The following is a 20,023-nucleotide window of genomic DNA, read 5'->3' on the forward strand; positions in this document are numbered from 1 at the left end:
AATGCTATAGAATGGGTAGTTTATACAACAAAAATTGATTTCTCCTAGTTATGGAGACTGGAAGGCCAAGATCAACATGCTTGGGTTCTGGTGAGGACTGTCTTCTAGGCTTGCATGTGGCTACCTCTTGCTCTATTCTCACAATGCAGGGAGAAAGTGAGCTCTAGACTGTTTTTTTATATGGACGCTAATTCCTCTAAGGCATCCTCATATGCATGAGGCTAGAACTCCAAATACTATCACATTGGGAATTATTTTTCACCACTAGATTTTGGCATGAAGGACACAAATATTCAGTCTGTCGAATTCACTTTTTCTCTTTTAGAGGTTTTGGTTTCTCCTGTTTGTGTAAAGCCCAGGGAAGTCCTGCCTTTACATCACTTAAAGCCTACCTTTAAATTTTAGTATGTCATTTTATCTCTCATTTAATCTTTCTCAATCCTTAGAGATGTTCTTTATTTTCTTATAAACCAAAATCATACAGATTTTTGTATTTCAAACCATGTCTTTTTAAAGGCAAAAAAACTTCGAAAGAATATTCAGAAATTTGTACACTATTTATTTTGACTTTAGTGGAGTTTGTACACATGAACTATATTCTTAGTATATTAGAAACATAAGAATATTGTCTACATTTATTACTTGTAAACATAGAAATGCATTTCTTATTATTTACTAAATATCAGTTTATGGTACTCATAAAGAAATAATACTACTTCATTCCATTTGCAATTATTCCAGTTATGATTTTTGCTTCTCCTGGCACATGGCTTAAAGTTAAGAGACAAGTATATTAAGGTTATATGAGAGAGTTTTTCAGCCACAGGCAGAAATATACTATAGTAATTCTTATCTTAGGCCAATATTTTCATCCATAATAGCATACTAACCATTGGAAAGAGATTTGAGTGAATGGCATACCTTAATAATTCATACTTATTTGTTTTTATATTCGCTTAAATTTTCTGGATAAAAATATTGTGTGGTATATAATGTTAAAAACAAAATGCTATATGGAAACATATGTACAAATAAACAACCACCACAAAGCAAAGAACACTTCATTATCTTTTTGAAGGACCTGTCATATAGTGATTTTTTTCAACTATGCTAATGTGAAAAATTAATGTCCTTTTCTAATTTTGATGAGAATCTCTGAGTGGTCTAATCCCTCACCTCTGCAGCACTTTCAAGCTCTCCCTCTCAATTATAGCTGTTTCTCCAGTGCAAATAAAAAATTTTAATTTTCCTCTTAGCATAAAAATAACCAAATATATGAGCAAGCAAACAAAACTCACCATTTCCTCTTTTAGAGATACCACACACTTTTTCTTCTCCATTTATAGAATGACTTCATGCATTCATCCATTCATACACTTATTTATTCTGAAGTGTTTTCAGAGTATTTCAATTGGTCAACCATGATGCTTGATGTAATAGAAACAGAGAAAAGAAACATATTTGTCCATCATAAAATACAGCCTGGGGAAGAGTGTAAATAAATAGCTTATTACTAGTCAGTAAGGAGAAGGTACACACATAGTGTGTCCAATGCAAAAGGATATGTACAAGGTAATGAAAGTGAAATTTCCTTGCAGCTGGTATTTTGCTAAAAAACAAAAACACAAACCTAGGGACTTCTGCTGATATAACTGACATCACTCATTTTTTAAGCTCTTGTGTCCACTATTGGGAAGCCACTGGTTGTTTTTTGTTGTTGTTTGTTTGTTTTTGTTTTTTTAACATCTTCTAATGACCTTAATAGAAGATCCAGTGCTTTTTCCTCAAACATCTAGCACTTAAACTCTTTCATCTCTCATGATCTTGCTCAAAAGCCAACTCATTTCTGATTACTTTCTTCCTTCATCATATAAACTACACATTGGGAGTTAGTTAATCTAAACATAAGCAAGCAATGTTGACTTACTGTTTTATATTGTGGTGTGTTTTTGAAATTATCATAGATCAGGTCTAAATTTTCATCATTCTGTGGTCACATTATTTATAGAGCCTAACATACAACCTTGATTTCATGCAGAGTAACAAAAACACTAACTTAGTGAATTATTTGAGAATAATCTAGGCTTTAAGATTAATATAAAAACTGCACAATAGCAGTTTTTCTCATCAGCTTGAATCACTAACAATCTAAGTAATTAATGTGTATACCCAAATAAGATCATTAGATTCAATCAGATATTTCATTGAAAGTAAAAATAACTTCAGTATACACAGATGCACACACATTACTCACAGAACACAGCCATTTATAAAATTAATTATGGATTATCTTCAATAAATTATATTTTTATGTTTTTGAATGCAGTGACAACAAGTTGGCTACTTGCAGTGGTGACACTACAGTTAAATTATGGGACCTCCTTAAAGGCAATTGCCTTTTGACCTTCGAAGGACACAGCCATGCAGTATGGTCTTGCACTTGGCACTCTTGTGGCGATTTTGTGGCTTCTGCCTCACTGGATACAACTAGCAAAATATGGGATGTTAATAGGTAAGGCATACTTTAAACTTCATCCCTGTATATTGACATGTATATATGACTAAATTTTTTTTCCACCTCCATGCTACCACAGGGAAACATCAAAAGAAACTGTTAGTTGATATGATTTTAGAGAGCTGCTTAAGTAATCTTAGTGAAATCCATTTCTAACTCATTTAATCTTTGTTGATATAATAATTCATTTCTAAATGCAGGTAGTAAGATCAAGCTTCTATAATAAGATTAGAATTGCTTCATTGGGAGCCTATTTATTTTAAATAGGATAGAACAAATACATATTTTAAGGACTTAAATTTTTAGTTGCACCTTCCTCAGGCTTACTGTCTTTCTGTACTATAGAATTTAGTTTAAGTCTTGCATAAGATATTAATAGTTACTTGATTTATGCATAATTTTGATATATCATGATGTTCTTCCTAATTAAATGCTTTTAAGAAATTGACAAATTATAAGAAAAAATGCAATTCATTGTATGCAAAGTCCTATACAGCCTAATGGATCTAGAAGTGTGTTGCTTTGATCTTAATTCAAGATAGACAAACACATTATGTTTGAAGTATCAAAAATTATGCCATCCATATTATTGGGAATAGTTATTATATTTTGTTAGGTATGCAAATATGATACAAACAGGTAAATTTAGCTATTATCAAATATCCTAATTATTTTAACTAAGAGATTATAGATCATATGTCAAACATCTGGCCATTTTCACTATTAAACCAATGCCCAGGTCCCAAAATAAGGATAGAGATTCTTTAAAAATTTAGGTCCAATTTTGTCACAGATACTATATAATTCATTTTGAAAAAGAAAGATGGAGTCACTTTAAGAACAGGGACTGTTGATTTAGGGTCTGTGCATTACAGGTACCTTGAACACATTTTTTCCAAGCAAGGACACGTAGTTACTTGTACAAGTCAAATCTTTTCTGGGAGGATTAAATGAAAGAGTGTGCTAAGTTCCATGCAGAATTCATTATTTCTAAGGCCATCTGGCATTATTCAGCCCTTGTCTTGGCACCAAACTTATCCTTCTATTCTCTGCTGTTGTGATACTGGACGAGGGCTCTGCAAACCACACTGTTGCTTTGCCTGCTGCCTCTTCGGCTTTGCCGATAGGGGTAATTGTAGGAGACTGCAAGTCTGGAGGGCTGGCCTAAAGGAACTCCTTTCTTCCCGAGTCCTCCTTTTGGGCTTCTTGTGGGCCTGCCCTGGTCCTTTACCTCCACAATGCAGCTTCTTTTTTTTTCTTTCCAGCAGAATCTAGGTGCTAGGTTTCTTCCAACACCTGCACAAACAGCCTCACCATGGCATCACCAGTGACAGTAGCCTCAGCAAGCAGGTGTCCCTTCTCAGCTGAGTTCCCAGCTCTTGTAGGCCCTCACTCTGAACAGAGGACATCAGTACCAGCAAACAACAATCTTCTCTTTGAGGGCCAGGTTTCAACTTGGAAGAATCTCTCTTTAAGGTTCTTGAATTTAGTTTATGCATTTATGTTGGTAACACAGGAAATGAATCTAAGGCGAGTGCCCTACCACCAAGCTACACCCCTAACCCTGAAGGTTGGAGTATTAATAATTCTACCTTATTCCCTTTGTTCTCTCAGGTCTAAGGTTAGCAGATCTTTCTTGAAGCTACTGTCTTCACAATACCTCATGTTCTCTTTTCCTCTTTTTAGTTACTTAGTTATTTTCTGGAATAATTAATAATTCCATTGTTTTTATTATTAAAATGATAAGTGTATGTTTCCTTCCTGACTGAACCTCAATAAACCCAAATATGTGTGGATAAATAGGATAATCCATTAGAGTTTGAAAATTACAGCTAAACACTGAGAAAGTATGGCTCTGAATGATGCTTTTTGAGTTTTTTAAACTTATTTTCTGTCTAGAATAGTGATAACTAAAGACATGTTTTAATTCACATTTTATCTAGAATAATTGGTCATATATAATTCTTAATTATATTAGGCTTCTATATTATAAGATCATACTTCATGAAGGTTTATTATTATAGGCTACTGGAATTTTAAGGTGTATATAATTTTGTTTTTTATCACTTTAGACTTAGACCAACTTTCTAGTAGAAGACTATAGTCCATTCTAAAGTACAATATACCTTCAGATCCTGTAACCATTTAGAATGTTTAAACCAAAGTATGATTTAAAAAACTGATTCCCAGTAGACGCAGCCCTATTTTGAATGATTTCAAACACCTTGACATAACAACTTTTACCCGTGACCCCTCGTATTCAAATACTGCCTTTTTATTGATGTCTGCTACATATTGATATTACAGATCAAAACTACTCCTCATTAATGCCAAAATTCTTTAAATTTAAAATTTCCCAACAATGTCAAGAGCTTAGCCTTATCATAGAGGACAAAAATTATACTAATTTTCAAGCTGAAGTAGTGGATAAATATTGACATATGAGGGAGAAATTGTCTATGTAGCAGCTATCTTTCAGCATTACAATCAAAGCACCAAGTTATAATTTATAATTACTCATGGATCAATACTACATTAGATATGTCCCAACTAGTGTCTTGCTTTAAAATTTCAGATTATTTGAAATAGGTTAAGGACTTTGGGAAGAGGTTATTTACTTTGGTAAGATGGGTGTTGGTAAAATCTATGATTTGGTGTGTTATATTCTCTTATCTTGATGCCACATAGTTCCTAATGAAAAATAATTTATAATATACATATATACATGTGTATGTGTGTGTATTCTGATGTTTACCAGAGAGGGAAGAATTTAGAATATATTCTCTTCTGTTCTATCCACCTTTCCCTTTGAACTCCTGGCTCACTTTTGAATATCCATTAGTTGATGTCATATCTCTAGTCCTGCAACTGTTCCTGTGTTGAACATTACTTGGAAGAACCACCCTGTAGTTTCTCACCAAAAAGTTGGATCACTGTGAAGCATAATCAATGTAAAAATTCCAGATAAAGATCCATATTTACTAAGTGCTAATGAGAATCTCTGAGCAACATCAGTGACACTCTTAGTCTGGATAAGTCCCATTTACAGAAGTTCTACAAATGATTGACAGTAGCCCTTTGGTGATCTTCTGAATGATCATACACGTGAAACAGAAATGTATGTGAGTTTCAACTAATGACCATTAATTTCAACTTTTAAATATATTATTCAAAAATGAGTCTTAAAGCACACAAGCACCCTTGAAAACATACACACACACACAAACACACACCCACTCACACATACTGTAGAATATGCTTGGTACATAGTAGTTTGGTTGCATAAATGAATGACGAGTGAATCCTCAGGTACATATGAAAAATGTATTCAAAATGTGCCTGTCCTAACCTCATTCAAACTGTAATACTGCACTACAATTGTGCTGTGTCATCCTATATAAATCTAAAAAAATGATAAAAATGGATAGGAAATCAAAAAATATCTCCGTCAGTTATGAAAAATAATCTGTTTCTTTCTAGGCATTTAAGCATAACATTAATCAATAAGTGTTCACAAAATGACTTAACAGTGTTGGGGCATGTCACTGACAGAAAATTTTCAGACTCAGTCACAGCTCATGAGATTATAAATAATTAAAAAATATAGCAATTTTGAAGCAATCAGAGAATATGTAATGCATCTGCTGTTTATAATATCACTTTGGGTATTCTGGTAGACTCCTGAATGCTTTTCTTCCGAGGTAGCTGGGCATTTGGCTGAGCAGCTATATCATACTCTCACTCTGATATTTGTGAAGCTTACCATATGCCTGCTTAGCTTTTAGCTTTAGGGAAAGGGGTTTAGAAATAGCCAAGATTTTACTTACTGTTGCTGTCCCAGCTGCTTTAACAAGATATTACACAGATACTGAGAGATGTGCAAAATTCGACAAATTCTGGATCCCAAATGATGAGAGGTAAATCTGTTGTCCTTATATCAAATGTGTTGTTTCAGAATCTCTTGAAATTATGTGGAGAAAGTAAAGCATGCTTAAAAACTAGATTACATTGCAATTTCTGTTGCATCAAGTTATCTGAAAGAAAATGTATTAGAAACCTACCAAGTTTTTGAGTGAATTATATTGACAAGGAAACCCGGAGCGTATTCTTCAGAGCTCCTTCACTTTTCAAACTTTAAAATACTTCTCAGAGTCCCAAATTTTCCATCCAAAGGAAATGAATTCTAGTGTTGCACAATTCCTAAAGAGGGCAAAGACCACAACACCCACCTCTGATATAGCCACAGATGATAACAGACAAATAAGAATCAGCCATAGAACAAAGCCTAAAGCCACTAAAAATAATGAGCAAAGGAAGGTCTCTCGGGAGCTTGCCATGGTCCAATAGAGAAGCTGTCTTCAGTGCCATGGCAAAGTTCCTCATGATGCCTTTCCAGGGTTGTGACTCTGTTAGAACCACTGATGCTCTTGAGTTTCCCATTTTCCTGTTTTCTCTTCTGAAGATAGTACAGCATTTATTCTGTTGCTGCTCACCATTATGCATTTTGTTTGAAGTGGTAGTAGTGGGGAACTGAAAACTTTGTTTTATTTAGTTGGTCACCCAATACAAGTGACAACTAGGGATTCAATGGAGCAGATTGTATCATCCACAAACTGTGGACTCTGAGATACCTGCAGTAAGTGACTGGGACTTTGGGTTGTCTTCTTTTGGGGATGAAGGAAAGAAATTAGTGAAGGCTCTATATGTGAAAGAAAGGATGGCACAAATATTTGGTGAATCAAAGACCATGGCAGAGACTGTTAGCAATTCACTAGGATCCACTTTCTCATTCTTCCACTTTGGTTTGGAACCCTGCATCTCTCTAAATGGTAATTCTCAGCCTCCCTGTTAAGTACTGCAGTGTCAACTGAGTTCTGTACCAAGAAATCATCGGAGTGATCGCCATGTTCTTTCACACTTGGGATGGGATGAGATATCAATGGCAATGTCCACAGTAATCTGAGACACCAATTGTGTAAAATAATAGAGCAACTTCTTGAGATAAAGCTGTCCCCATTCTGTACCTCTAGTTAACCTACAAAACTTTCTGAATTCTTCAAAAATGAAGAGATAAACTTCTGTTTTACTTAAGACATTATGTTTCCAGCCTATTTATTGTAGCTAGCTTGTCCCATCCAGTATAAGATTCCTATGACTGTTTTTCAGGTGAAATGTTTTCCCTTCATGGATGTACTACTAGGGCATCTAAGACAAGTTCTAAAGTGTTCTCAAAATTGCTTGAATGGGATATTAATGGAAATTTTGTGCTGATAATAAATGTCTACCTACCTGTCTCTACTTTTTCTTCATTTATCCCTTCTTACTTCGAATCTTTTTTTAAAAAAACCTTTATTTTTATTTATATGTGGTGCTGAGAATCAAACCCAGTGCCTCACACATTTAAGGCAAGTGCTCTACCACTGAGCCACAATCCCTGTCCCCTTACTTCTAATCTTAATGTCTCTTGGAGCCTATGAAGTCCTATTTGCCAGTGGCAAATAGAATGATTGGTTTGCATGGAAGTTAACACCATTAAAAATGGTCATACTGCTCCAGGGGTTAGAGAAATGCAAATTAAAACTATATACTGAGATTTCATCTTAATCCAGTCAGAATGGCAATTATCAAGAATACAAGTAACAATAAATCTTAGTGAGGATGTGGAAGAAAAGGTACACTCATACTTGCTGATGGGACTGCAAAGTTGTGCAACTACTCTGGAAAGTAGTATGAAGATTCCTCAGAAAACTTGGAATGGACCACCATTTGACCCACTTATGCCACTCCTCAGCTTATACCCAAAGGACTTAAAATTATTATGATAGTGATGCAGCTACATCAATGTTTAGAGCAGCTCAATTCATAATAGCCAAACTATGGAACCAGTGTAGGTACCCTTCAACAGATGAATGGATAAAAAAAAAATGGGGTATATAAGCATAATGGAATATTACTCAGCCATAAAAAATGAATGAAATTGTGACATTTGCTGGTAGATAGATGGCTCTGGAAAATATCATGCCAAGAGAAATAAGCCAGTCCCAAAAAATCAAAGACTGAATATTCTCTCTGATATAAAATGCTAATTCACAGTAAGGGAGGCTACTTTCGATCAGCCAAAGAGGAATGAAGGGAAGGAAGGGGAATGGGAATATATAAGATAGTAGAATGAATTGGACATTATTTTCCTGTATTCATATATGAATACATTACCAATTTAATTCCACATTATGTACAACCAGAAGAATGGGAAGTTATACTCTATATATGTATGTCAAAATACATTCTCTTGTCATGTTTAACTAATAAGAATACTAAATAAATTAATAAATAAATATGGTTATAAATCATAAGACAATATGGGACTATTGTGTCCTCATCATTAGAACATTGATTCAATAATGATTCTTTCTTTTAAGCCTTTTAGGCTATTAAAAACACCAAAAATTTTAATTTTATAATAACACTGAACCTATTAACTGATGAGGATCAGGGTTACTATTTTAGGTATGCTGATAGAATATAGTGACTTCCATTTGATTGACCTTTCATTTTATGTATTTGTTTATAGTCCCAACAAATATGCACTGAGCATTTCATTTATGCATTATTCTAATCATTAAGCTATAGCAGTGAGCAAAATAGACAAATGAAGATGGCATTCTATTGGTAAGCAGAGAATAATCCAAATCCCAACAAACAAACAAACAAAACATTTTAGATAGTAGTTAGAGATGGTATATTTTATAGAAAAAAAATAAGTCATAGAAGCTGAAAATGGAGTGGTGAGCAGTGGAAAAGACTGTAATTTTAAACAGGAAGGTTAAGAATTTTTTTTTTTTTTTTACTGTAAAATTGACATTTGTGTAACGTACACAAAGTCAGGTAACACACCAAGCAGGTATCTATCTGCAGGAGAATATTCTAAACTCTTCTATGGTCGTAGCAGGGCTCATATGACTGGTGAACAGCAAGGAGGTCAATATAACTGGAGAAAATGAGCAGATGAGTGTGTGCATCTAACAAAGGGCCATGCATCCCATTTCAAATCTCAATGAAATGGAAATTTGCTGTATTGTTTCGAGCAGAAATCTCAATATGTTTTACACTTTAACAATTCGGTTCTGGTTGTTGTTTTACTATTAAACTGTGGCAGAGGAGGACTAAAAGGATAAAAGCTGGTAGAAGGCTAGTGCAATAAAACAAGCAAAAGATAGGGAAGGTTTGAGCCAAGACAGGACCAGTGAAGTAGTAAACATTATTTATATTCCGGATAGATTTGCAAGATAAAGCCAACAGGAATTTCTAAGGTATTGTGTGATTTGTGAGAGAAGGAAAAAAACAAATTACCTGTTACATTTTGAAATGCCTTAAAGGCAAAAGCCTCATTCTCTTTATATTAGAACATCACTATAAACTTTATAAAAGGTTTTTCCAATGGGATGCATCAACTCACATTTCAGAAAGCTGTAGAATGAAGAATGCCTTCTCATCGTTCATGTAACGTTTCTATTGAAAGTTCCTTTCTGACTACTGGCATCACTCTTTCTTAACTTAATGATTCTTTGGCCAGTCAAACCTCCTGGATTGGGTGAGATGAAAGAAACGTAAGGCTACAGGTAAAGAAACCAATTAAAATATGGAATATTAAGATTCTATAATATAATAAAGTGAGTTATCTTTTGCTAATGATATGTACTATTAATTTCTTTGGGGCAAATAATGCACCAAGTTTGACTCCAAAATGAGAGAAATTTCTTTATTACAAAACAATATTTTTATTAGAAAAGTAATAAAAATGGGTTTTAGTTTTCTATCTATAATATAAAACATTCCATTAATATATTTTGTGTTCTTTATGATTCATTTGCAAAGTTGGCTATGCTAGCAAAGAAGGGCATATTATACAATATTAATGGCTTTAAAACATAATAATGTAAGAAATATTAACATTCAAGGGCATGGATTATTGGTACATTAATATCTGTCTTGTATTGTGAAGATCTCCAGTTGCCTTCTTGTACTTGAAAAGGCACCCAAGGTATATATTAACAAACTGTTAAAGTAATGCTTGAAACATAATTATATCATAAGAAATGATAAGATACTTAAATTGACCTCTTGTGATTAATTTATCCTGTACCACCAGGATAATAAATCAAATATTATATTTTTAAAATATTTTTATTTATATTCAAAGAGTAGTTCCCCCTTGAAATATGGGCTTGAAGTGATATCTAAATATTATTGAGCATAAACATATTGAATAAGTACCGAGTATAAAAAGAGAACATAGAATGTATTTTTTCACATTCATTTCTCCCTCAAACAGTGCTTATCATTGAAGAAATACTTATTATATGGAGTGAAATATATTAAGGCTAAAGTTCATTTTTTATTTAGTAAGTATTATTTTGATTTAAAAATTAGGGACTTCCCTCATAACCAATAAAACTTTGTGTATATGTGTGAAGTGGCTGAAGCAAGTGTCCATTACAGTAATCTTGATGTGTGTACTTTCATAACAGCATGTGTGGATCTCTAAATAAAAGAGATGTCATAAGTATCACGAAATTATTAACATTTACATAAAAATAACATTTCACAAATATATATTGTACAATTTCTAATTTGTGCTAAACAAGGTACATTTCTATTTATCTCATATACCAAATAAACTGAATATTAGAAATAATTTGGGGGCTGGGGATATAGCTCAGTTAGTAGAGTGCTTGCCAAGCATGCACAAGGCCCTGGGTTCAATCTCCAGTATCACAAAAAAAAGAAAGAAAGAATTTGAGTGAATATTAATGAAACTAAAGATATTTCAACTCGAGTGAATGAATGTATCTGAAAACATAATATATTTTTTGCTCTACTGTTACCAACCAAAGCAAGTATTTTAAACATAAAATATACAACTCCCCTTTTCCATATTCATAAAAAATTATCTGGTTAATATATGAATCTGCATGTAATGCTAATTACTAAAAGGGTTTAAATACATTTCTTCACTAATATATATTGAAATAAAATGATATGCAGCCAAAGTAAACATGAGATAAAAGGCAAAAATTTTATTTTCTTTATGTTTAAGATTTACTTTTATATGCATGCAGATATATGAATACCCATGTTGTGGGTTTGGATCTTTAATATCCCCCAAGAGCTCGTGTGTTAAGCAATGCAGGAATGTTCAGAGGTGAAATAATTAGATTATGAGAACAGTAACCTCATCAGTGGACTAATCCATTTGCTGGATTAATAATTGAAAGGAATATTTAGTGATAACTGTGGGCAGGTGGGACATGGCTAAAGGAAATAGATACCTTAGGGCCTAGTCAGGACTCTATCTTGTCCCTGGTGCTTCTCTCTCCCTCTCTCCCTCTCTCCCTCTCTCCCTCTCTCCCTCTCTCCCTCTCTCCCTCTCTCCCTCTCTCCCTCTCTCCCTCTCTCCCTCTCTCGGGCCTAGTCAGGACTCTATCTTGTCCCTGGTGCTTCTCTCTCCCTCTCTCCCTCTCTCCCTCTCTCCCTCTCCCCCTCTCTCCCTCTCTCCCTCTCTCCCTCTCCCCCTCTCCCCCTCTCCCCCTCTCTCCCTCTCTCCCTCTCTCCCTCTCTCCCTCTCTCCCTCTCTCCCTCTCTCCCTCTCTCCCTCTCTCCCTCTCCCCCTCTCCCCCTCTCCCCCTCTCCCCCTCTCCCCCTCTCCCCCTCTCCCCCTCTCCCCCTCTCCCCCTCTCCCCCTCTCCCTCTCTCCCTCTCTCCCCTTCCCGCCCTCTCACCCCAATCCTTCCTGGCTGCCATGAGTAGAACAGCTTTCCTCCACCACACTCTTCTGCCATGATATTCTACCTCACCTCAGGTCTGAAACAATGAGCCCAAATAAACTTTTCCTCCTCCATTTTATTTGGATAATAAAGGTAAAATTGTTTTCCTAAAGCACTGGAAAATATAATTTCCATAGAAAAATTTAAATAATATAAATCACATTGTCTGACATGAGTTTGTGCAAAATCCTAACATTTCCCAATAAACAGAATTTGGTGACCTGGGTAAAAGTGGACCAGGCCATCCTCATTCAAGCAACGTGGAATGATTATCATCTAGTCTGACCTCTGGTCCCTCAGAAATCTAGAATGAACACTGCAAAAGCATGCTTCTAGGAGAGCTTCACCCTCTACAGAACTCATCACAGCTGATTTCCCCCATATTTATTGTTCACTGGATTTCACCACATAAGAACCAAAAACCTCTTTCTGTCTTAGAAACTGGTTATTCATTTGTTCAATGTTTATGTACCTTGGGCTTGTTTATATCCCTGAAGGTGATAATGTAGCACTGACTTGGATAATATAAGCTCTCATCTTTGTGGAGCTTAAATTAGAGGAAAGTGTCACTGATTGTCCATGCCACATAAATCACTAGATAAGCTCTGATTTTGCCATTGTTAAAAAAAAAAAAATTCCTTTTCTCTAGAGATCAAAACAGAGCACTACTGAGAGTGACTGTCTTTCAGATGTCACAAGTGAGACCTAGGTCTCTATTGCTGGAAATAGGAGTAATAAGCTAACAATGAGGTTTACATTTACAATAGCGCTGAGCTGAGTCTTCTCATCTTTCTCAGAAATTGAGTTTTTAATCATTGGCATTTTATTTTATTAGTAACGCGTAGGTACCTGTCACGCAAAAAGCATCCAATTAAGATAGTTTAAAGGAGTTTTCACATGAAGGCTGAACTTTCCTGTGATGGTTCTATTTAATTTGTTTTGGGGTTATTATGTCAGTTTGCTTTTTGTTTTGTGTAAGGAAGAATAATATACATTAGCAAGAATCAATCTAAAATGCAGTTCAGAAATAAGAATTAGAAATGTGAAGAAGTGTTATATCCCAACCTGACTAATATTTTTACCTACGGTTAGGAAAATGCATACTAAATTATGTGATTTCTTAAAAACGTAGTTGAACTCAGAGAGGTTCAAATTTTGTTTTTTGATTATGTGAAATACTATAGGAATGTTGAAGATATAGAATGTATTAATTATAGATATTTTGTTTATTTCATTTCAATACTTTCCCAAATAAAATATCTTATTCACAAATTCAAAACTTAAACTTACCATTGGAAATTCATTACAATTTTCTAAATATGCATTTTAAAGGTATAATATTTCAGCCTTGAAACACAAAACATACATTTATATAAAAGCATAATCACCATAAAATAAAGTGAGTATTTAACACTTTTTCTTGATTAAAATCACCCAAATAGTGGACGAGTCTTTAAAAGCATTTAATTTTAGAGGTGACCTACAATTTATTTCATTGCCTATTTTCCTAGATATAAGACAAATTAAATACACATTTGGAAAAAAATAGTGTCAGTATCTACAAAATAAATTTAAATTTACTATTATTCATAAATGAATTAATGTATAATTAATGTAAAATTATAATTTTTTTCTGTAGAACCAAAATACAACTTATTGCTTAATATTCATTATCAGCTATAAATCTCTTAACACAAGTGACAAAACACGTTAATTATATATGCTAATTATATATGCAATCACTTCTTACTCCTTGCTTTTATTTCCTCTTAGCACATTTATAATCTCACCTTAGAGTTTTCATATATTAATTTACACATAGATAAATATAAAGTTAAACTTATTCTTGGAGTACTAATACAAATCCCATCCTATTGGACAGGGAGGTTTGTTCACTATTATGTTACCAGTAACTACAATAGATCTTGAAATATACTGAGAAAGTAATAAATCTTTGTTGAATTAGTATTTAAATTAATTATTTATAATCATTCTTTACTCTTCACTGTTAATCTTGACCACAAACCATAGTTCTTTATATAAGTACATGCTTTGAGACTATACCATTGGCCACTCCTCCATGTCATCCTCATCATATTTTGACTAATTTAGCACGTGGCTTATTGTCCTCATTAACTGCAACATCAATATCCAAGCAGAAAATCCAATAAATACCCTTGATTTTTAGTTTATTTGCTTTCATATTTTCAACAACTTTCAAATCTTGATTTTAGGCAGCATCATTTTTCTTCTCCCCAGCTGGTATACTCTAATAGCACACTGAAAAAATGTGTTGATTCCAGTGGTAGTGGAAATTAATTGTCGCTACCATTTTTCTCCCTTGATAACAGTCTCCCTCTTCTGAGTTTTTATTGAGTGGGTAACTGTCAGGGTCCACCACATGGATCTCTCATTCCCCCACATTGTCCATTCCCTTGCTCCTTTCTTCCCCTAAATTTATTCCCTGTCAAACCCCAACTCTGGTTAAACCAAATTCTCTGCCTGAATTTGGTCTTCTGAGCATGACTAAGGAAAAATCACAGAATGGTGCTAACACTGTATTTATAATCTCAACTCATCAAGCTGAATCTATAGCATCTCCTCTGTCAATTTACTTTCTACTATATGAGACAAAGATTTCATGTCTTCCTCTTCTGTCTCTCAATCTTTAACACGTTCCCTGTTCCTTTTCCCTCTGAGCTAATTGTCTGGATTTTTACTTCACAAAGCAAATGGAAAGAATCAGAAGAAAACTATTCTATCTTCTACCTCCAAATCCACCAGTGACTTACATTTTCTGTCTTTATCCCTGGGTATTGGTTGGGTGGTTCTGTTCTAGACTGGCTTACCTATAGGTTGTCTGAGATGGACTTATTTAGATTCCCAAAACTTCCACTGGGCAGTTGAGGTTACTCTATGTGATTTCTCATCCATCAGCAAGCATGCCTGAGCTTTTCCACATGGTAGCAGAAATGGTACAACAAAGGATAGAGCAAAAGCAAAGTGCACAAGAACTTGCCGAATCTTTTTCTCGAAAATTCATTAATGACCAAAGTCAGTCACATGACTTTGGGTTAGAGTTAATGTGGGAGAACTGTATGTAAGAGTGAACAAGCATATAAAATATGCAAAAAAAAAAAAAAAAGACAATGTCTGTGGGTTAAATGCATTAGCCTAAAATTCACGTTGAAACTTAAATCCTAATGTGATGGTATTTAGAGTGGGACTTTGAGAGATTAGGTGATCAGGGTATATCCCTCATGAATAGGATTAGTTTTCATACAAGAAGAGACAAGATCTTGTTTCCTCTCTCTTTGCTCTTTACCAGGTGCACATAGATTGTGAAGACAGCCGTCTGCAAACCAATGCAATGGGCTTTTACTGGACATAGGATCAGCTGGCACCTTGACCTTGGATTTTCTAGCCCTCAAAGCCATCAGAAATAAATACTTATTATTTTAGCTATCCAGTGTATCAAACTAAGCAACCATTTTGCAAATAATATACCTTCTTTCTAACCCATTATTCTTCTTACAGTATCTTGCTTGCAAATATAAATACAGTATTGTGGGAATTTGTTAGCTGTATATAATCAGAATTGATGATGCTTCAGTTAGTATAGGTGCATGAAGACAACTTTAAATATCATTCTTAGGGTACAACGGGTCTGACTTCTGAATTCTTACACATAGATTACTGAAGAAATTCTCATAAATCAATTATTGAAGTAATTTTAGGTTTTTTGTACTTATCTGCTAAATAAATTTCAAATAACCCCATACTTTTTTGTACCTTCTTATTTTGAACTTGTTTAATGCTTACAATAATTTGAAAATGAAATATTTTCCCTGTACCCTTTACCTCGATTTTGCCAGTGATGATATCTTATATAACCATTGCATACTGTGAAAACCAGGACTTTTATATTGTTACAATACGATTAAGCACAGACCTTAACTGGATTTCACCAGTTTCAACATTCAGTAGTTTGTGTGTGTGTACATGCACACATATGTGTATGTGTAGTTATATGAAATTTTATTAATATGAGGATCAGAATAAACATTGAAAACAAAAGTTGGGTCCTACACCACTAATAAATTCCTTCATATTTCTCCTTAATCAGCACACTTGGGGCTGGGGCGGTAGCTCAGTGATACAGTGCTTGCCTTGCACAGCACTTGCCTTGCAAGTGTGAGGCATTGGGTTCAATCCTCAGCACCACATAAAAATAAATAAAGATATTGTGTCCACCTACAACTAAAAAAAAAATATTAAAAAAAAGTCAACACACTTAATCTTCTAATTCTTACCCTTGGCAATCACTGACCAAACTATGCTCTCTATTACTATAATTGTCAATTTAAAATTATTACATGGAAGAATCATATGGTATGTATCATTGAAGACTGTCTTTTTTTTCATTTATCGTAAAGCCCCTGAGATACATCCATATATTGTACATATCAATAGTTCATTCCTTTTTCTTGCTGAAAAATAGCTCATTGTATGTATATGTCACAATTTTTATTTATCCATTCACCCCTTAAAGGACATCTGGTTAGAATCTAATTTGGAGATATTACAAATAAAGTTGCAGTGAAAATTCATGTACAGGATTTTGTGTGAACTTAAGTTTTTATTTCTCTTGGGTACTTATCAAAGAGATATGCCGAGTCATATGGTAAATGTATATTTAATGTTACAAAAAACTGCCAACTTTTACAACATTGTCACTATGTTATTTTACCTTCTCATTGCTAATACATGAGAAATGGTTTCTCTGCATTTGGTACTATCAAAATATTTTATCTTAGTCATTTTAACAGCTATGTAGTGATGTCTCTTCATGGGTTTTAACTGGTATTTCTCTAATATATAATGATGCTCAAACATCTTTTTTTTTAATGTACTTATTTGCTATGTGTATGTCCTCTTTGGTGAAATATCAGTTTTTCAAATTTTTTTCTAATTTATTGTTTATTTTTTTACAAACAACTATACAATAAGTTTTAAAATAAGTTAGTGTGATTCCTTCAGTGCTTTTCCCTTTTGTTTTCTTTATTGTTTTGACTCTTCTGGTTTATTTGTCTTGGTGGCTTTATTTTTTCCTCTAATGAAAAATCACATCAGCCTTGTTTTCCTGGTTATCAGTACATTTCCATATTCCCTTTCTAGTTAAGTTTTGCTTTGGTATCTTATAAATCCTTTTGTTTATTCATGCTGCCGCTCAGACTCAATTGCCTTTTAGACAGTCCAGCAGTCCACTTATACCTTACCCCCAAATTTGAGTTGAACACTCCCCCTTTCTAGGAAACTTCTCCTGTCTAACCTCAATCTCTGAAGCCCACACTTTTCTTTCCTATTTCTTTTTCCTTAGTAGGTTCAATTGTGAGTTTTTAAGATCTTATCATATACATACACACAAAAACTCAAATGTACACAAATGTACTATTCTCATATATCATTCAAAATTTTAAAATTGAAATAAGCAAAAATGAATGTGTAAGAAAGCCCATAAAATTTTGATATTTTTCCCTGGAGAGTCAATTGTTACTAATCTATTATATCATTAATATTAAATTATTTTTAAAAATCTGACTATTTAATCCTCCTCCTTTTATCTTTGCCCTTTATAACCCTCCTCAATTTGTTGCAGCTGCTTTGCTGGTGCCTAAGGCTCATGCGTCCTCTTTCTACCGAGTTTTATGAATAATTTGTTCTATGTCATAAAGCATTCATGTTTCTGCTCTAGTTCTCTTTATCTTTACTGTGTCTATGCCACATCACAATTGCTAGTTTTCTCTCCCTTGTAAATACTCTGTGGAGCCTGTACTAGTTAACTAATACCATATTATCCCGTCCTCTGCCTCACGTGTTCCCTTAGAATATTTTCTTAAATCTTGATCTCTTTTCAAAATAAATGACTATTTTCTGCAAAATATATACTTCTGTTACAGCTTTTGAAAAATTGCATTATAGTTAATACTCCCTACAACTCCTCTCTTAGAATGGTATGTAACCTGCAGGGCATGATCCTAAATAAATAATCCAATGTAACTTCTTTTCATTCCCTATCTCCTGCAATAGGGTCTTTGCATATTTGTACTGAGTGAATTAAATAAGGATATTTTTGAAAAATTTCTCTCTTCAGATAGTTTATTAATATACCATTTACAAATAGAGCAGTGAAAGTGTTCATATTGGATGGAAATAATGTCTACTATTCTTTATTTTTTCTAGGGCAAGGGCACCACTCAACCACAACAGTCCATTGTTATGTGCAATTTTTACCAATCAAACACTGAAAATTGCTAATGAATTAAAAATAACTTTGCCAAAATGATAACAAATTTTTAGTTTCAGACATGTATTTGTTTGCATTGTGAAGTCTTTGGTACTCAATCTTGCTCATCAAAGTAAATAAGTTTTGACTGGAGGATTGAAACAATAGTCTCACAGAATATTAGCTTTAAATATTATTAACCATGCCCACGTGTGCCCTTTATTTTGATTGCATAATGAAGCATATGAAAGAAAGTTTGAGTCTGACAAAATTAAATTCACACAAAAACTATATACAGAGATGTTTGTGATCTTATGTGTAGGTGAAGAAATGCAAAGCAACAGATTCAGGTTATTTTCTAAAACTAACATTAATTAAAATGACTTCTTTCTGCCCCAGTAGCAAATCTTTGCTGTATAACTATACTTCACTGAATACAAACCTTACACGTTTGAACAAAATGTAGCTTTTATTCAGATGACATAAAAATACATAATGTTGGATTAGAAGTAATTGAAGTCTCCTTTATTGCATATATCTATGGTTAGGTGACACAAACTGGCATATATTTCTTATTCATGAGTTCTGTTTCACGAGAGGAGGATTCTCCTGAATCTTAAACTGTTATGCACTGCTAATATATTCTGGCTTGGAATTAGATAAGCTGGTCACATTATATAAAATAAAAAGTTTCATGCAATGACCAGCTCTTCTCATTTGGATTCTAGTTCCTGTGGCCTACGCCAAGCTTTGCAAATGCATCTTTATTTCCCTATATTCTTCTAAAAGGTAAGAAAAATGAGATTTTGAAAAAAAAATTTAAATGCCAAATGACCTCTTTTCTCTCCACAGACACAGAGTTCTTGCTCTACATGTCTGTGCTATTGTCAAGGTGCATGCACAGGCACAGTCATCCCATGATGAAGCCTTTCTTCTTCATCTCTGATGGGCTTCCATACAGTAGAAATGGAAACGCATCGCAAAGCCCTTAAACAATGGCTTCCACATTAGAAAAGTCTACAGGGATTTGACTAATATTAGTAGTTTCCTAATTACCTTTGTATTTCTCAAGATACTTTAAAGGCACATCAATGTTTACAGCAGCAAATTCACAATAGCCAAGTTATAGAACCAGCCCAGGTGTCCATCAACAGGGATAAAAAAATGTGAGATACATATATAGATATATATATATATATAGATAGATAGATAGGTATAGATATCTATCTCACATTATATATATATATCAATATAAGTATATTTCATATATATATATATGGAGAGAGAGAGAGAGAGAGAGAGAGAGAGAGAGAGAGAGAGAGAGAGATACACACACACACACAGAATTGAATTTTACTCAGCCATAATAAAAAAATGAAATTATGGCATTTGTAAGTA

The 20,023-nt window shown here is 33.9% G+C and overlaps 1 protein-coding gene across 8 annotated transcripts in view; it reads left to right on the plus strand.

The window, feature by feature from the left end:
* The window catches only part of Spag16 (sperm associated antigen 16), an 872,559-nt gene that overhangs the window by 476,805 nt on the left and 375,731 nt on the right, over positions 1 to 20,023 (plus strand). For all 8 annotated transcript variants that reach the window (XM_040294874.2, XM_040294876.2, XM_040294878.2 and 5 more), the window contains one exon: positions 2,327 to 2,512. In XM_040294874.2, the coding sequence (XP_040150808.1) occupies positions 2,327 to 2,512 (186 nt within the window). The remainder of the gene's footprint in view (positions 1 to 2,326; positions 2,513 to 20,023) is intronic.

This window comes from Ictidomys tridecemlineatus, chromosome 7 (genome assembly GCF_052094955.1).
Source record: "Ictidomys tridecemlineatus isolate mIctTri1 chromosome 7, mIctTri1.hap1, whole genome shotgun sequence".
NCBI classification, from domain to species: domain Eukaryota; kingdom Metazoa; phylum Chordata; class Mammalia; order Rodentia; family Sciuridae; genus Ictidomys; species Ictidomys tridecemlineatus.